This window comes from Thamnophis elegans, chromosome 16, assembly GCF_009769535.1.
Source record: "Thamnophis elegans isolate rThaEle1 chromosome 16, rThaEle1.pri, whole genome shotgun sequence".
Taxonomy (NCBI): domain Eukaryota; kingdom Metazoa; phylum Chordata; class Lepidosauria; order Squamata; family Colubridae; genus Thamnophis; species Thamnophis elegans.
Window position 1 is genome coordinate 14,363,378 of NC_045556.1, and position 19,090 is coordinate 14,382,467.

The following is a 19,090-nucleotide window of genomic DNA, read 5'->3' on the forward strand; positions in this document are numbered from 1 at the left end:
CCTCCTCCTCCTCCGTGCCGCTGCGAATCTTCTGTTGCAATCTTCACAAGTCTCGGGAAAAGCAGCCAGCGAGCCAGCCCAGCCAGCCAGCCAGCGAGAGAGCGAGCCTACGGTGGATCAACAAGGCGCCGGGACACGCGCGCACCATTCTCCCCCCCACCCCACGCCATCCCGCCACCCCACATACACACATACACACACTCACACACCGCACACACGCGCGCGCATCTCTCTCCACCAGCCGCTATGCCTCGCGCGCCGCTCTCGTAAGAGGGAATTTACAAGCCTCTCCGCTTGGCCAACATGATTTCGACGTCGCGAGGATTTTTTCTTACTCTGGTCGCTTGAGGGTGGTTTGGGGGTTGTTTTTTTTGCTTTTTTTTAAAGGGGGGGTTGAGGTTTACCCCCCCTCTTTCTTCCCCCCTCTTCCCTTAAAACCTTCTCTTTCCCCGCTCCTTCTACGCTGCTTTCTCCCTCCTTCCCCCTCTTCTTCTTCTTCTTCTTCTTGTCCCCCTTGGCAATCTTTCCTCCTCTCTTTCTCTCTCCTTTTTTTTTTTTAATTTTTAAAATAAAGCCACAGCAGTCGAAGATGGATGTCTCGTTTTGTCCGACCAAATGTAGTTTTTGGAAGGTTTTCTGGCTCTGGAGCATTTGCGGGGACTACTTGGTTTCCGTTTTGGGTTGCCCTGCCAACTGCCTTTGCAACAAAACCGAGATCAATTGCAAAAAACCGGATGATGGCAACCTCTTCCCTCTGCTGGAGGGGCAAGATTCGGGATCCACCAATGGAAACGCCAGCATCAACATTACGGATATCTCTAGGAATATCACTTCGATGTAAGTCCCTCTCTTCTCCTTCGGCTCGAGGTCTTCTTCTCCCTCCCTCCCTCCCTCCCTCCTCCTCCTCTCTCTCTCCCTCTTCTTCACTCCCCCCTTCTCCCCCGTGTGTTCAAATACGAATGTGTGGCGACTGTAAAGGAGAATGCAGGGGTGGGGTAGGGAAGAAGAGAAGCGGAGATTTGGCTCCAGCCTGTGTGATGTACCCGATGCCCCTCTTGGCCAGCTGCTTCTTTCCGGCGACTTGCTTGCTGCCCAAGGAGGTTTAGGATGGGACCTAACTGCGTTTCGCTGAATGCAGATTTAGCATCCCTTCCCCTCCGCCCCCGCAAATTCTGGGAGCCTCCCTCCACGAAAAAAGCAACAGTTTGCAAAAAAAAAAAAAATCTAAGAAGGGCCAGTGGAGTCGGGAAGGGGTTTGCCACCAACCTTGAGGGCAGTTGGAAGAGGGGCACTCCGTGTGTTTGTGTGTGTGTTTGTCTGTGTGTACACGCATTTGCCTGGCAGAGAGGTTGTGTATCTGGCCAACCAATCCTTCAGTAACCTACAATCTCTAGCTTGCTTTAAACTGTGTGCAAAGAAGAATATGATCTCTCTCTCTCTCTCTCTCTCTCTCTCTCTCTCTCTCTCTCTCTCTCTCTCTCTCTCTCTCTCTCTCTTTCTCTCTCCCTTGCCCCCCTCCCCCATAACAGGACTTTTTCTGATTCTTTCCCCCTCCTCTTCCTTTTATATCGAAGTCTCCCTGCCCTTGCTCGTTTTTTTAAATAAAAAACAACAACACAACCCTATTAACACTGCAGATATATATGCCCAGAGACAGAAAGAGAGAGAGAGTTGGTGGAGGGGGGGGGGGAAACACACAAATTCATTGCCTGTGTGTGCCTAAAATGACATTTTGGAAATAATTGTCCTACATAAAGTCATCCACATTCAAGTTGTTACACTTGATACACACACACACAAACACACACATACACACAGAGGCTCATGGACACACAGAGGCTAACACACACATATTTTAATGGCCAGTGTGTCAGATTCCCGAATCAGTCCTTTCTCTCCTAGGCCCCCTCCTCTTTCTTTCTCTTTTCCCCCCTTTCAGCAGTGCATATTTTGAGTAGCTGGCCTGAGGTGGGGGGGGGGGGCTGTTGAAAGCAGAGATATTTTTAGTGATGTGCTTTGCTTCTTTATCTGGAAAATCAGCTCCAAGTTCCTTCTTTCTCCTGGCTAGCAAACCTCAGTGGATGAAACACCAAATCCCACCAAGTGAGTGGGGGTGGAAGTGATGGGGGGTAGAAGGGAAGCACGCCATAATCCCCCACCACTCTTTTCACAAGTTTTTATCCACCTAGATTACAAATATGAATCACACCAAAACACCTCTAGGCTTGGCTTTCTGCATTGGGCTAATACACACACAGACAATCTTGTTTATAGACAAGGAGTGGATGGACAACCCCCTCCCCACCCTTCATTCACTGACACAGACCCAAGTAGGCATGCTGGGGTGGGGAAGGGACAGACCTCCTGTGTAAGTTACCCATGGGACCCCCATAGGGAGGGGGGGTGTTTGCAGGATGAGGAATGTGTGATGCTCATTATTAATATTAGGCAGTGAAATGCAGGAAAAGATAGGGATCACTAATGAGAAAGGGGAGGATGGGTATTCTTATTAATTAAATATCCCAGTGGCACAAGACACTTCGTAGAAGGAGTGGGGGAGGGGGGGCGACAACAGATGGATGACTTTAGGTGGCTGTTTTTCCCATCTTAGAAACAGGGGAGGTGCTTTTTGGCTACCATCAGAGCTGGGAAATAATTGCCCAAATACGTATGTGATATTTTTGTGCTTGTTTGGCAGAGAGAGACCTTCCTGGTGCCCAGAAGTTGAGAAGGTGGCATTTTAAAATACTCTTTAAAGACGGTTTAGCTAAATCTCTGTGTTTCTCTTGGGCTGGGTAGATCCTAAAGTCTGGCCCTTGGCCTTGCAAATAACCTCTGCAAAAGTTACTAGACCCTAGAGAGGTGGATAGCATGGGAAGAGAGAGAGAAGGGGGGGAAGGAATGAATGAGAGGGAAGAATATTTCTGCTTCCAAATATTTTCCTGCATGGTTGGTTCGAGACAATGCTAGAGGTGATTGGGCGAGTGGTTGCTTTTTAAATCCATCCTGCCCTTAGTAACTTTTCCATTTTGTTGCTATTTTGATTCCCACAATTTCCCTCCTCTCTCATTGCCCCAAGGAATCAGAGAAGCCAACTTTGGAAATAGCCCTGCATTCAGTTCCCAGATGTATTATCCCTATTTATTATTTTTTTTTTTACAGTACAGGATGGTTTCTAGATAACATCGGGGAAAAATAAGTGCATATGGATGATTCTGGCCTTCTCATCTTTCAGAGGCATCTTTGCCAATTTTCACTTTCCCCGCTCTAATTTCTCCTGTAATTCACCACCATTTATAAACGAAGCGAGGACGTCTTCTTCGTATTTTGTGTGTCTATATCATAATCTGAACTGCTGGGGGAGATATGATTATGTGAATCTTTTGTATCCAGGAAATAACTTGATTGCTTTGAAAACGCTGATCAAGCTGTTAGCTGAATAGGTGGAGGACCCGCTTCAAACTCCCAAATAAGCAAAGATGTTTTTTTATATATACCCCCTTCAGAAAGAACACATTTCCCCTCCCGCAAAGGAAAAGATTAGAGGTTGTTAGGCTAGGTGGAAATCTGACGCTATTTGTGATCTTCACCTTGGCCTTTTGAAATGGCTAAGAAAAAAATAACATACATTGGATATTTTTCTGGCTAGTATGATGCTGCAGAAATATAATTTGCATTTGGGAAGTGGGGGCTAAGAAACAAAGCAGAAAAGCAGCTGACTTTTTTGGAAAGGGAATTAGCCAATTCCAGTAGAATCTATGAAAGATTCTGATAGCCACAACCTCTGGGACTACTATTCCATGGAATTTCACTTTCCATGGAAGCGAAATGGAGCTTCCATCTTCAAGGGCAGTATTCCATCAACTGTCAAATCCACTTCGTTTTGGTGCTGCTCTAAATTTTCAAGATACCTTTGTCTATCTTCAATTGCTGACCAAATGATCCTTGGCTTTAATAATAATAACAGGGCTCTTTTTCTAGCATGTGAAAGCATGGGATTGAATACATTTCTCTCCTGTTCTGAAGACGGTAAAATTCTTAATGGGTCTGTTTAATAAGCAAGAGACAACACATGACACACTATGTGTCAGCCAACCCAAAACAACACCTCCATCCTATCCCTACTGATTGTACCAAATTGATGGGCTTCTATTAAGCTTAGAGAAAGCTCTGGTGGGGCAATAATTCCATAACACCACCACCCCTCATTGAAGCAGATCTACAACCAGACAACTTTATTTTGGCTGTTCTTTAGCCGTCAATCAATCTGCGGGTATGCATGGGGCCATTCATCTCGCCGATTGTACTAATAATGCCCTGGCCAAATCTACCTGTCTCATCATCTTTCCTTGTGAAGAAGGTTCCTGTTTTTCTCTTCTCTTCCCCTGAGTCCTTTGGAGTTTTCTCTTGATGAGGCTTTTGAGCTGACTTCCTTGATATGTTGACATATTGTTGCATTCCCTCTGTAGCCTCCCTGGCTGTCCACATTCTCAGATATATATTGTAACTGAAGGATGGGAAGCCAGGTTGGCTGTAGGCTGCTGGAGAGTGATTGGACAAAAAAAGGCAGAATATTTTCTCCTTCTGCCTCTCTCCCTCTCCCTCTCTTTCTTCCTCTCCCTCCCTCTTCCTCTCCCTCCCTCTTCCTCTCCTTCTCCCTCCCTCCCTCTCCTTCTCCCTCCCTCCCTCTCCTTCTCTCTCTCCCTCCCTCTCCCTCCATACAACAGGACACTGCAACCCTGAGTATCTCGTGGGTGAGGGAGAAGAGAATTCTTTTCTCCTTTGGTAGAAATGTCTGAAGCCAATCCCCTTTTTCCAAAGTGAACGTGTAGAACCCAGCTGCTGTAAAAAAATATCTTGGCTGGTTGATAGGCAGACGATCGGAGAATGCCCTTTTCATCAGTGCTATGTTGAAGCCCCATGAGTGGATACAGTCCAGAGGACAGGCTGAAAGGGGCTGGAGAGTAGCCAGAGGGTGTCCTTCTCTGGGCTTCCCCTCTGAAACGGCCTGAGAAGCTCACCTTGTCAGATAAAGATGGGAGTTACACTAGCTGGTTTATTGTGACACAACAGAGTGTCTGTTTAAGCACCACCAGGGGCTTTTAATTTCATTAACTGTGTCTCTTTGAAGCAATCAGTCGCCTCTGAGAGAGAGAAAAAAATATATCTGAGAGTCTTAGATGTATCCAAACAAGAAAAGGAAAGGGTGGGGGGGACGACGATATAATCATTGTTTTTTAAAGCATCTATTCGGACTCTGATGCTTAATAATAAATATTTTGCAAGACCCTGGAGATGGAGGCTGAGCATTATCATCCCAGCTAAAAGGGTGGAATCCAAAGTTTCATGGTGAAAATTGAATAAATAAAGGACAATTCCTGGTTTGCCTCAATCCACAGAATGATGTCCACAAACCATGATGGATGCTAGTTAAGAAGCTAAAGTTTACCAATGGTAAACTGCAGAACTTGGAGAAACATTCTGCCAGATACTGCCGATCAAACATTAAACACAACATCCCCAGATAGCAGCTGGTAATGCCAAAGATTTCCCCACTTTGTAAAATAGGATATTCTTTCTTTTTTTATATCAAAAATGTCAAAATCCTGCAGGCAAATGTAGAAATCTTCTAAGATGATGTCAACTGCAAGGTTTTTGCAATTTCAGAGAACAAGGGTCAGGAGAAAAACAACGTAAAACCCAGCATTAAAGGTGCCCATTTTTTTTAAATTTGGCTTTGCCATATCTAGTATATCTTGGCATATCTAATATTGGCTTTGGCGTATCTAGAATGGTAAGGGTGAGTCTTTGATGCTCCTCATTCTTATTGAGTATGGAGGCCAAAGCTTGTCCTTTAAATGAGGGTCTTGTATTATGTGTGTGATTCTGTAATTTTGAGCCCAATTTTTAAAATGTTCTTGAAATAGCAGATAGCAGATGGAATGGCTATAAAAATGAAGGCATGGCTGGGAGTAGTTGGAGAATTGATGAATACCTATTTATGTTCAGTCTATTTAGTGTTTGTGTGGCATTGTATGTTTGTGTTACTGGGTAGTGACTTACTCACATTGTAAGGCCTCTTTCCAGGTTGTCATTTGGTTGGATCATAGTCTCTTCTACTTCATCCTCCTAGAAATGGGGAAAAATACATTTTGTATCATTCATCTACCACTCTTCAATTTTGCTGCCTGATGCTTCTGGGAATGTTGTCCACCACTTTTGGAAATAACCATGTCAGGAAGGATGACTTATGCTGACTTGCAGCTGCTTTCCAAGGCTCACCTCCAACCCTAATATTTTGAAATAAATAAAGTGCTTGAGTGAGGGTTCCAGAAATACCTTCATTTGTCCTTTAATCCTACCCCTCTGTTTTGATTAAGAGCTGTGGTGGTGTAGTGGTTAGAGTGCAGTACTGCAAGCTACTTCTGCTGACTGCCGCCTGCATGCAATTCGGCAGTTCGAATCTCACCAGGCTGAAAGTTGACTCAGCCTTTCATCTTCTGAGGTGGATAAAATGAGGACCCAGATTGTTGGGGGCAATAGGCTGACTCTGTAAACTGCTTAGAGAGGGCTGTAAAAGCATTGTGAAGCGGTATATAAGTCTAAGTGCTCTTGCTATTTACATGCAAAACCCTGTCCCTTTTGACACTGAGTGATAGATTAATGTTTTCCAAGCAACGGGTTTGCAGTGGCTGTCGGTGCTGTATCAGCACATTAGATATAATGTGGCATTGTAGGCATTTAATTTATATAGCAATTTAGAGGAGATCAAATAGCAGACCAAGTGTTATCTTGTAATCCTTACAACACTCTCTTGCTACAGAAATGGAAGGGATGGCTGACTAGGGCTAAAGAAATGTAGCCTCAGGCTACTTTAAAGAGTTAATGACAAACATGAAAATTGAATTAATGTTTCCCAGGCTCTGTCTCCTTTCTGTAATTTTTGTGGCATAGTGGTTAGAGGCTGCGCTAGATCTCCACTCAGCCATGAAGTTCCTTTAGGTGACAAGCATCTTATTTCTCCTCATCTGAAGCAGCTTTCAGGACTGTTCCGAAGATGCATGCCAATTTGATCTCCCGGGAGAAAAGTTGAACATTTGCTCACCAGTGTAGGAGTGATGCTGCAAAGCCATTCAGAGAACACTTTGGAAGTGGGCACATTGCAACTCCAGGATGCACAAGCCTCTCTGTCTTATTTAGTGACCTTAGGAAAGCTTTTAGATTATCATTGCTGGGAGAAAAATGCTGCTTTCCTATTCCCTTGAAAGTGAAACTCACAAGGACTATATTTTAAATCCTGAAAAAGGTCACCATTAAAAACGGATACCCCGAATTTATGGACAAACACTGTTCCAATTTCATGAGTGAAGCAGCCCTATCTGTGTTATAGCCTTCAAACCAATATTAAATGTGGCTTTGATTACTAGAGGTTATTAGAATAACAGAGTTGGAAAGGACGTTGGAGGTCTTCTAGTCCAACCCCCTGCTCAGGCAGGAAATCCTACACCAGGGGTGAAATGCAGCAGGTTCTGACAGGTTTTGGAGAACCGGTAACGGACATTTTGAGTAGTTTGGAGAAATGACAAATGCCACCTCTAGCTGGCCCCAGAGTGGGGTGGGAATTGAGGTTTTGCAGTATCCTTGCCCTGCCATGCCCACCAAACCACACCCACAGAACCGGTAGTAAAAAAAAAATGAATTTCACCACTGCCCTACACCACTTCAGGAAAATGGTCATCCAACATCTTAAAAACTTCCAGTGTTGGAGCATTCACAACCTCTGGAGGCATGTTCTTTCACTGGTTAATTGTTCTAACTGTCAGGAAATTTCTCCTTAGTTCTAAGTTGCTTCTCTCCTTGATAAGTTTCCCTCCATTGCCTCTTGTCCTGCCCTCAGATGCTTTGGAGAATAGTTTGACTCCCTGTTCTTTGTGGCATCCCTTGAGATATCAGAATACTGCTGTTATGTCTCCCCTAGTCCTTCTTTTCATTAAACTAGACATGCCCAGGTCCAGCAACTGTTCTTTATATGTTTTAGCCCCCAGTCCCCTAATCATCTTTGTTGCTCTTCTCTACACTCTTTCTAGAGTATCAATATCTTTTTTACATCGTGGCGACCAAAACTGGATGCAGTATTCCAGGTGTGGCCTTACCAAGGCCTTATAAAGTGATATTAACACTTCAGGTGATCTTGATTCTATCCCTCTGTTTATGCAGCCTAGAACTTTGTTGGCTTTTTTGGCAGCTGCAACACACAGCTGGCTCATATTTAAATGGTTGTTCACTAGGACTCCAAGATCCCTTTCACAGTTACTACTATTGAGCAAGGTACCACATATACTGTACCTGTGCATTTTGCTTGTTTTGTGCATTGTTCTAGTGGTAGAACAGCAATAGTAACAGACAATGACTTGCAAGTTGCCTCTAAACATCCAGAGAAAGCTTAGGTAAGATCTCCTTTCCATTCTATTTTTTTCAGTTTGTGTGGGAAAAAAACATTTCATGATCAAATCATGCTGGTTCAACCTCAGCCCAGACTTTCTGTATGATTGAAAGTCATTCTCAAAGCCAACTTTTAGCATGAATTACTTACAAGTAAGGCTCTGTTGAATACAAACTTTGGAAGAATTGAGAAGTGTGTTGTGGCCTAAAATTCAGTGTTCAATAGGACACTGAAATCTTAAGCTTACAAAACTGAGCTCTGATTGCCTGGTTGTTGAAAACAATATCTGTCAAATGCACTCTGTTGGCTTGGCTTAACCAGCTCTCTCGTATGCTGTTGGGCTTCTGCTTAACCTTGGACTTCATTGAAGCTCAATTTTTGCCAACAAGGTATAGCTTTATAACATGAAAATCCTTCTCTTTTTATAACCTGTTGATTCTCTATTTGTTGATGATAGCTGCACTCACATACATTTCTGTGCTATAGACAGTCACTCACATGGATTATTGCACAGTGGACAAAATGAAGAAATGGCTTCTGAAACCTGTAGATAACATGAACCAATCCTCCTAAGTATAGAATGTTGAGTGATGAATGAAATGAGTTGCATTTCAATGAGCAGTTCTTTCCTTCTGGCATGGTCTACACCATGGTGGTGCAGTGGTTAGCGTGCAGCATTGCAGGCTAACTCTGCTCAATGCCAGGAGTTCGATCCTGACTAGCTCAAGGTTGACTCAGCCTTCCTTCCTTCTGAGGCCAGAAAAATGAGGACCCAGATTGTTGGGGGCAAGATGCTGACTCTTAGAGAGGGCTGTAAAGTACTATGAAGCGGCGTCAGTGGTGGGTTGCAGGCGGTACGCCCCGGTATGGGTATACCGGAGCCAGCCCGGAGCACTGGATACCATTCCGGTACGGTGCTCCGGAGGGCCCACCTGCCTGCCCTCACTTCTTACTGTCCTTTTATGTCTTACGTGCATAGCGCCTGCGCGACGCTCCACTGAGCAGCTGGAGCATCGTGGAGGTTCGCAGAAACATCAAGATGCATGCGCGCTGCGAGCATCCATGTGGACTCCGGCAAGCCCATTCCAACCGTACTGATTGGGAACAGAATCCGCAACCCACCACTGAGCTGCATATAAGTCTTAAGTGTTATTGCTACACTGTCCGGCTGTGGTTTGAATTCAATTTCCAGTCCAAGAATCTTTCCTGGACTTACCTGAAGAACTAATCTGGGTATATTTTGCACAGATGCTACTTGCTGTAGTACTGATCCATAACTGTGATATCTCCCAGCTTAGCATATTAGGCAAGTGAAAGATCTTAATTTTTTTTTCCAAATGTTCCCTGTTCCTCATGCTATCAGCATTTCTCCTAGGCAGAATTCAGAGCCTCCCCAGAGTCCAATGGGGCTGGGCAGCTAATCAAGTCAAATAAATAGTAAGTAACAACAACAACAACAACAACAACAACAACAACAACATCAACAACAACCAGCTTTGGACTACTGCAGGGGCCTCATACATTTTGCACATTACATGGAATGGACATCAGTCAGATGCTGGTGCTTCAGATGGCCTCACTGTCCCAGTGGAATTTCTTCTCTTTTTTCTCCCCATCTCTGATAGAGCAATTGACGGATCTTTATAGGCTTGTGCATCTGGATACGGTGCTGTTTTGGCTGGCAGCAGCTGCTGCAGAGCTGCCGATGTTGTAACACAATCTAGACACTGCCTCGTGAAGCCAGTAACTCCATCTCTGAAGGTTGGGGCTGCCTTGCACCAAACTGCTGTGTTAGTGCGATCTCAGACTTGGTGTGACTGGGGTGCACTTCTTAAATGCTTGTTGAGGAATTGAAAGAAAGCCTCAATTAATTAATGCTCTGATTTGGGCAGCTCTCCTGTTTTATCCTCCACTCTCTGGTTGGCCCTAGCAAAGCAGTCAGAGGCGTCATTCTGTTGCTGTTGTTTTGTTTATGTAGGGGGGAAGCCAATGCTGCTGTCTGTTCTAAATCTGCGCACCTCCACAGACACACCCTTGTTTTTTTTAAAAAGCTCCCAGGAGTTGGAAGAATTTGATTCAGTGGGCGAAGATGTGAGTTGGAAGAATATCACTTCTGACCCAGCAGCTCTTGTGGGAGTGAGCAGCTTATTTTGAAACGAGATAGCGAAGGCAGGCCAATAAATGAGTAGTTTTCTGTATTTTTCTACCTTGTCTTTTATGGTGAATAGACAACAATGCCAATTTCTACACATTACATGGATGGCTGTTTCCAAATTATCTGAGCAATATGAGCTCTACTAATGCACAATAAAAGAATTAAGGCTTCTGCGAAGCCAAAACATGCATGCAAGGATGAAGCTTGCTCACCATCTGACTGTTTGCTTATCTGGCCTGGCTTTATGTGGCTCTTTTCCTTCCATCTCATTTGGCACGGAGGCAAAATGGGGTAACTCCTTGTTTGAATACCCACATAGCCTAAATCCTGGGGACCCCTTCAATCCCATACTCCCCTTCCCAGTTTTTTTTTTAATTGCTTGAAGCTGTTGCTAGGTGTACAAATCCTTTTTGAAGTTACTGTAATAGACTAATCCTGCTATGAAACTTCGCTAGCGGGGGCTGTAGCAGTTATATAGTGTTGGTACTTCTGCTGTGTTGATTTAGAACAGGGCTTCTAAATTGGACAACTTTAAGACTTGTGGACTTCAACTCCCAAAATTCCTTAGCCATCCATGCTGGCTGGGGAATTCTGGGAGTTAAAATCCACAAGTCTTAAAGTTGCCAAGTTTGGAGACCCCTGCTTTAGGTTGTATGATTGCTTGACTTAGTCACTTCCATCCCAGCAGAGAAATCAACATAATTACTGGATGCTGCTTTCTGGAAAAGAGTATATCTGGCTATACATAAGATGATATTTTCTTTGGGTGGGAAATTTTATTGGTTAATGATACTTGTTGCTCCTCCTCCTCCTCTTTCTCCTCCTCCTTCCCCTTCCTCTTCTTCTTTGTCCTTCCCTCCTTTTCTCTTCCTCCTCCTATTATTATTATTATACAATTGTATCACAGCGGCCAGTTGTTTTGCCGGATTTGGCATTGGTTACTAGTCGGGCCCCACCCAGGGGCCTAGGATTATTATTATTATTATTATTATTATTATTATTATTATTATTATTTAATCTTTGGTGAGATTCACAGCCTTTGGGGCTGGTTGGTAGCTCAACAGCTCGAGTCCTCACCAAGGACCTAGGAACTGTTAAGGTAACGTCGGAGGATATAAGCTATTCCAAGTAGGGTGGTATTTTGTAGAATCAGAATGTTCAAGTCTGATAAATTTAAAATTTCCAAATAGCGAGGTAGTCCTTTAGGTATTGCTCCAAGGACTCCAGTTACAATCGGGAGAACACACAATTTCTTTTTCCACAGTCGCTCAACTTCAATTTGCAAGTCCTGTTACTTTGTGATTTTTTCTTGCTGTTTATCTTCAATTCATGCATCTCCAGGTATTGCAATGTCAATGAACAGCATATTTTTTTCTTTTCAACTATTGTTATGTCAGGCGTGTTGTGGGCCAAGTGCCTGTCAGTCTGAATTTTGAAGTCCCACAAGATCTTGACTTTCTCATTCTCTAAAACCTTCTGAACCTGATGTTCCCAGTGGTTTTTGCTGTACTCAAATCCAAACTTTTGGCATAATTTCCAGTGAATGATCTTAGCAATGTGGTCATGGCGTTGTAGGTAGTCGTTTGTGAAATTTTGCTTCACCCACTGATCAAGTGGTCGACTGTCTCGTCTTCCTCATTACAGAGGCGACATTTGCTGTTGGTGGTAACATGTTGAACTTTTGCCTTCATGCAGTTTGTGGCTAAGGCTTGTTCTTGAGTTGCCAAAATAAAGCCTTCTGTTTCTTTTTTCAGTGCTCCTGATCTTAACCAGTTACAAGTTAGCTTTTGGTCAGCTTTGCCTTCAATACTTTTTAAGTATTGGCTATGCATAGCTTTGTTTTTCAAATTTCCAGCTCGCTTCTCACTTACTTATTTCTTATATTCAGCTTTTGACTTAGTTGTCTTTAAAAGGCCTCCTTTATTTACTTCCTTAATCGTTGGTTCTTCACTTTTCTGGATGTAATCATTCAAGCTGGGTTTTTCTTCTTCCACAGTCTGTTTTACTTGTAGGAGTCCTCGGCCACCCTCTGCTCTTGGTAGATATAATCGGTCAACATCACTTTTAGGATGCAAAGCATGATTCATTGTCATAAGCTTCCTTGTTTTTCTGTCCAAATTGTCCAACTCCATCTGGGTCCAGTTAATTATTCCTGCAGAGTATTGAATCACAGGTATAGCCCAGGTATTTATGGCTTTTATGATGTTTCCTCCATTCAATTTGGACTTTAATATCTTGCGAATTCATCAAATGTACTTGGCTGAAATTAATTCCTTGACTTTATTATGCATTAAGTCAGAGGCCTCTAAAATCCCCAAGTACTTGTAGCCTTCTTCTGGTTTTACTGCCTTTATCATTTCTTCATTCTCAAGTTCTATTCCATCATCTTCTATGACCTTGCCTGCTTTGATTGCCATTGTTGCACATCTGTCAATTCCAAACTGCATACCAATGTCTTGGCTAAATTCTTTTGTGCTTTCAATTAATAAATTCAGTTCAGCTTTTGTTTTACCAAACAGCTTCAAATCATCCATGTATATCAAGTGCGAAATTTTCAGTCCTTTCTTTGCAAGTTCGTATCCATAGTTCATCTTCTTCAAAATGTTGTTGTTGTTGTTGTTGTTGTTGTTGTTGTTGTTATTATTATTCCCTTCATTCTTGATTCCTGCTGCCTACCTAGAGAAGGGCACCATTTTCAGAAGTGATTTGTCATTGCTTGGAAAGACTAACCAGTCCAAGACCACCCAGCTGTCTTTGTGGTTAAGACAGGATTAGAACTCATGGTTTCACACTTTCTAGCCTAATGCCTTAATGAGTATATGAAACTGCCTCTCTCCTTAATGTATTTAGAAGAGATTAGTGTAACAGTTATGCTATAATTCTTTTTTTTTTAAATGCACTACTTTGAGATAATTGGAAATTCTATTTATTTTAGGGGTGGATTGACTTGTTTGTTTTGATGGGACTTTCTTGTGCAATTAGCCACTCTGAACCTTCAAGAATGCATTATGAACTAGTTAAGTAATTCAGTCTTTGGAAGATTTAAAAGTTCTACCTATTTTTGCAAACTAAAATCAAAAGTCTTGGAATGGGCATTCAGTTCTTCAAGGAATCTCCCCCCACCCCCACCCCAGAAGTTTGGACAGATTGCCTTTCAAGTGTTAGCTATACTGGTAGACCTCGACTTACAACAATTCATTTAGTGACCGTTCAAAGTTACAATGGCAGTGAAAATAGTGACTTGCGACCATTTTTTCAACTTATGACCGATGCAGCATCCCCATGCTCATGTGATTTACATTCAGATGCTTGACAACTGATTCACATTTATGACAGTTGCAGTGTCCCTGGGGGTCACGTGATCCCCTTTGGTGACCTTCTGACAAGCAAAGTCAATGGGAAAGCCAGGTTCACTTAACAACCGGGTGACTAATTTAACAATGGTGGTGATTCACTTAACAAATGTGATGAGAAATGTCATAAAATGGGGCAAAACTCACTTAACAAATGTTCTCACTCAGCAATGTAAATTTTGGGCTCAAGTGGGGCCCTAAGTTGATAGACAACCTGTACTTCTTAGAAAAACACAGCCAGAGAATCCTTACTATGGATGGGATAAGAGGAGGTTAAGCAGCTGGTTGGCTGATCTCTAAGCTGCTATTCTGTTAAGTGTCTAGAAATATTAGCTTAGTCCCAGAATGCTGCAAACACATCTGCCTTTGCATCTCAAGGGATGAGGCCCTGAACTAGGAGCCATTAAGCTTTGTTTGCTATGCTCTTTCCCTTTTTTTGGAATCTCTAGAGTAGAGTAGAGACATTATCTGTTATCATGTAGTTAGGCACCATCCCTGGCTAAACAGCTGCTTGAAGGAATAGCAACAGCTATAGCTAACTAAATTCTTTCAGACGTGTGATATATATTCTCATTCTCTCTCTCTCTCTCTCTCTCTCTCTCTCTCTCTCTCTCTCTTTCTCTCTCTCTTTCTCTCTCTCTCTCCCTTCCTCTCCCTTCCCTATCTATCTATCTATCTATCTATCTATCTATCTATCTATCCATCCATCCATCCATCCATCCATCCATCCATCCATCCATCCATCCATCCATCTATAAAATAACTTCTGGAGACAAGTTGTTCCACTGATTAATTGTTCTGTCAGGAAATGTCTGTCCTTCTTTTCATCAAACTAGACATACCCAGTTCCAGCAACTGTTCTTTATATGTTTTAGCCTCCAGTCCCCTAATCGTCTTTGCTGCTCTTCTCTGCACTTTTTTTTAGAATCATAAGACAGAAGTTGCCATAAGACACATTTCTAGAGTCATAACACATAAGACAGAAGCTTTCAAGACATACGTCATTTACTCTTTTGATTCACTCCTTATTGTAGGACAAGAAGATAGGCTGAGATGAGCCTGTCAGGTATAGACCCTGAAGTTGGAGGTTTTGGATCTGAGCCATTTTCAGCAGTTAGATTCACAATGGAGTTAAATCAAGAGATTAAGGTCCCAGTCAATCCTGGAAAGCATTGATACATCTGTGTGCGAGTCCCAGAGAATGGAATGTATTCTTAAAGCAAGGGGCAACTTGTGACTTTGGGTTCCTTGAGAATCTTCTGCTGAAGTTACACAAAATCCCAAGAGCTTAATGTAATAATCCTTTGATTCCAATCATTCTGGACTTTAACTAATTTTTCTTATCTATTGGTTTGTTTGTTGATTTACTTATCAAACTTATTCCCATTTGAAAAATCTCATGTGAAACTTTACAAGGTATTTGGCATTTTCACATGAGATTTCAGGATTACATTTTAGAACAGGACAAGTAGAGATTTTTGCCTCTGTTCATTAGACAGCTCTTAGACTTTGGTTGTTATCAAGTCACACTAGCTTGTTTCTTAATCCTTGGCTTGGATACCGAGCTGATCTTGGTTTCTATCTTGCATTGCTTTCTGATTATATGTTCATGGAAAGGGAACGTTGTTATAATTTAGCTGTGGCTCTGCCCTGGGTGGGTTTTACAATATACAGAAGACTCTAAATAGATCCATAGATCATAAGGCTTCCTTTCCAGGAGTTGCCTAAAAATGTCAGGCATGGCCATCGAAAGACAGCTGGTTGTCACAGCAAATTTTCTTGCACAATGGGGTTTCCAATTAGAGTTGTAGGCTTCTAGAACTTCCGGGAGTCCTGTTTTTTGTCCTCTCCAGACTCTGGAGGCTTTTCCAGAGCCTTGGGGAGGGCAAAAATGTCCTCCCCTGGGCTACGGAGGCCCTCCCTGAAGCCTCCTGGCACCAAAAACAGAATGTGTGGGGGGGAGTGGCGCACCCTCCAGGCTCCCTCCACCCCCGTGCGTGCACGTGCATCTGATACAGGCATGGCAGAGACCCAAACTTCAGCTAACTGGCAGGAGTCATGTTCGCGGGACGCTAAGCCGTAAATGCAGGCTAAATGCACTAAAAATGTAGTCAGGTGACTGATGGGGGTGCTGGCTATCAGCCCTTTGGAACTGGATTGTAAGTCCCTTTTGGGGGGAGGGGAGAGTCATAACTTTGAGTATTTACTAAGAGACCATTTGTAAGTCAAGGATTATCTCTATTGCTGTGTACACCAAAACCCTACCGAGCAGGGGTGTTAAACTCAATTTCATTGAGGGTCACATCAAAGTTGGGTGTGGCCAGGGTAGGCGTGGCCAGCTCGACATCACTCATGGTGGGAATACCTGCTGTACCAGAGCGCTTTGCTGGTGAAAATGGGCTCCCAAGCCCTGTTTTCGGCTGTGACAGCTTCCTGCGACAGCTTCCTGCAACCCTCTACCAGCAAAAATGGAGTTCTCAACTGAAAGCTCTGTTTTCACTGGCAGAGGCACAGCAGGCTGGTCCTTTGCTGTTTCCAAGGTGGCTCCATGGGCCACATCGAAGCAGCCCATGGGCCAGATCTGGCCCCCGGGCGTTGAGTTTGACACCTCTGCTACAGAGCAATAGAGCAGAATTATGGAACACTACAGGTATGGATTCCAGGCCTGAATTTAGTTGGATTTGGAGAACCGTAGGGAGCTGTTATCCATTAATTGGATGCCAGAACACTTTTGAAATATTGCCAAGAAAGATGTTATCCTTTAATTGAAACCTGGCAGAAACCAGGCCTATATAACCACAGTAAATGTGAAGAGACCTATTTCAGTAATATAATTATTTGTTTACAGAAATCCTTAGGCTAGCATAGTCAAAGAGGGCCAGGGGAAAAAAAGCCTGAAATCAGGCTATCGAGACAATCTGAGCTAGTATAGTTTGTTCTTCTCCTTGATGTATTAGATTTCAAAATACACAACATCTTCAAGTATGATGTCTCTGGAATAAAACACACTGATAAGAGAGGAGTGTTGTTCACTGGGAATGCTCCCCCATTGCATGTTTATTCTGCTGATGATTACGAAGATACTGGCATTTTTTCTTTACTATTCAAAAGTGCCCTGCAATTTAAACATGGGCAATACAAGATTTCTTCTGCTTTTCCTTCCCGTTCCAAATTAAATAGGTGATGATATATTCAGAGGGCCCTTTCAGATGTAGCTTTTTAGCTCTGGCATCTGCTTGTCATGTAGGAAATCTCTTACCAGTGAATAGAATAAAGTAGAGTAGAGTAGGATAGAATAGAATAGAATAGAATTCTTTATTGGTCAAATGTGATTGGACACACAAGGAATTTGTCTTTGGTGCATTTGCTGTCAGTGTACATAAAAAGATAAGATACATTTGTCAAGAATCATAAGGTACAACACTTAATGATAATCACAGGGTACAAATAAGTAACCAGGAAACAATCAATATCAAAATAAATCGTAAGGACACAAGCAACAAAATTGCAGTCCTGCAGTCATAAGTGGGGGGAGATGGGGGATAGGAATGATGAGAAGACTAATAGTAATAGTAATGCAGCCTTAGTGAATGGCTTGACAGTGTTGAGGGAATTATTTGTTTAGCAGAGTGATGACGTTCAAGAAAAAACTGTCCTTGTATCTAGTTGTCTTGGTGTGCAGTGCTCTATAGCGTTATTTTGAGGGTAGGAGTTGAAATCTGTTCTTTTTAATTAAAAAAAACAGTAGCAAAACTTAGCTTTCTCCCTGTCTCAGCAATAATTTAAAAAAAAAAAACCACGCAAATGAGATTCACAAATATCACCAGTTTTAACAGACTTCCAAGGAAGTGTTGCAGACGTTATGGAGAAATCCCGTTAATAGCCTGCGTGAATATTCAGCTGTTTCTGCACAAGGCATCTTACTAGAATTAATTGGATTGATTGAAATGAGGTGTGATTTGAAGACTCAGCTTAAATCGGTCTGGATATCCCTAATTAGACCATTCCCTAAATCGGTTCTGATCCAGTCAAACAAACCTGATTCATAAAATCAAACCTTCCAGGCAAAGTGGACTCCTTTGATACTCGCTATTTGTTTTTGGTTTCTTTAGCTTTTGCTTAAGAACGTTGGAGCCCATTGTCATATTAAAATAACGCCTCTCCTTCTGACTTGCAGCAAGCTTTAAAGGACATGATAGAGCTGGCTAGTTTTATTGTCCTGTTCTGATGCTGTAGCAACACTGAATTTGGAGAAATCTGTTTTACTACATCTGCCAATAGCAGCACGAATGCATAGAAGGATGTGTGTGTAGCATAAACTTTTCTGCCAGAATTATATCATAAGTGAATGATCGGTTGGTTATGAGTGGCCCCAGCGCCCCTTAACCTCCCCCAAATTCCCAAAGAAAAACTCCCAGTTCAATGCACTATATTCTTTGAAAAAGAATGGCCACAGGATCATCTTATCATAACACAATGTTTATTTTTGATATCTGCTGGCTTTACTTGTGTATAATATCATAATCTTCAGTGGCTCATTTATTAGTTCTGGAGAACTTAGGGTAATAACATGCTTGTCTGGGATGATTAGAGCTATCAAATTTAAAAAAAGGGTTTTTTTTAAAAAAAACCATGTAATATAGAGACTAAACTTATAGAACTAAACTTAATCAATTTATGTTTAAAGTAAAACATGTTCTGCAGAAAAAAAGCTGCTTTGGCATGAATAAGATTTCCTTGAGCCAGATATGATAAGGGAGAAGTATAACAGAGGAATAACTGAATTAACAGAGATGGAAGGGATGTTGGAGGTTTTTTAGTCCAACCTCCTGTTCAATCAGGGGATCCTATATCTATGATGGCGAACCTGTGGCATGGGGAGCCCTCTCTCCGGGCTCGCATGCCGTTGCCCAGTTCAGCTCCATAGTGCATATGCACACGCCTCCTGCCGGCGAGCTGATTTTTGGGTCCCTGGCATGCATGTGGGAGATGCATATGGATGCGCGGGAGCGAAGGGACCCCGGGGGATGCGGTGCTCCCCCCGGTCCATTTTTGGTGCTAGGAGGCTTCAGGGAGGGCCTCTGGAGCCCAGGGGAGGATGTTTTTGCCCTCCCTGAGGGTCGAGGAAAGCCTCCAGAG

The 19,090-nt window shown here is 42.8% G+C and overlaps 1 protein-coding gene across 1 annotated transcript in view; it reads left to right on the top strand.

Moving 5' to 3' along the window:
* Nucleotides 1-519: 519 nt before the first annotated feature.
* The window catches only part of NTRK3 (neurotrophic receptor tyrosine kinase 3), a 477,242-nt gene continuing 458,671 nt past the window's right edge, over nucleotides 520-19,090 (top strand). The window contains exon 1 of the mRNA XM_032233717.1: nucleotides 520-837. Coding sequence (XP_032089608.1) covers nucleotides 590-837 — 248 coding nt within the window. The 5' untranslated portion in view covers nucleotides 520-589. The remainder of the gene's footprint in view (nucleotides 838-19,090) is intronic.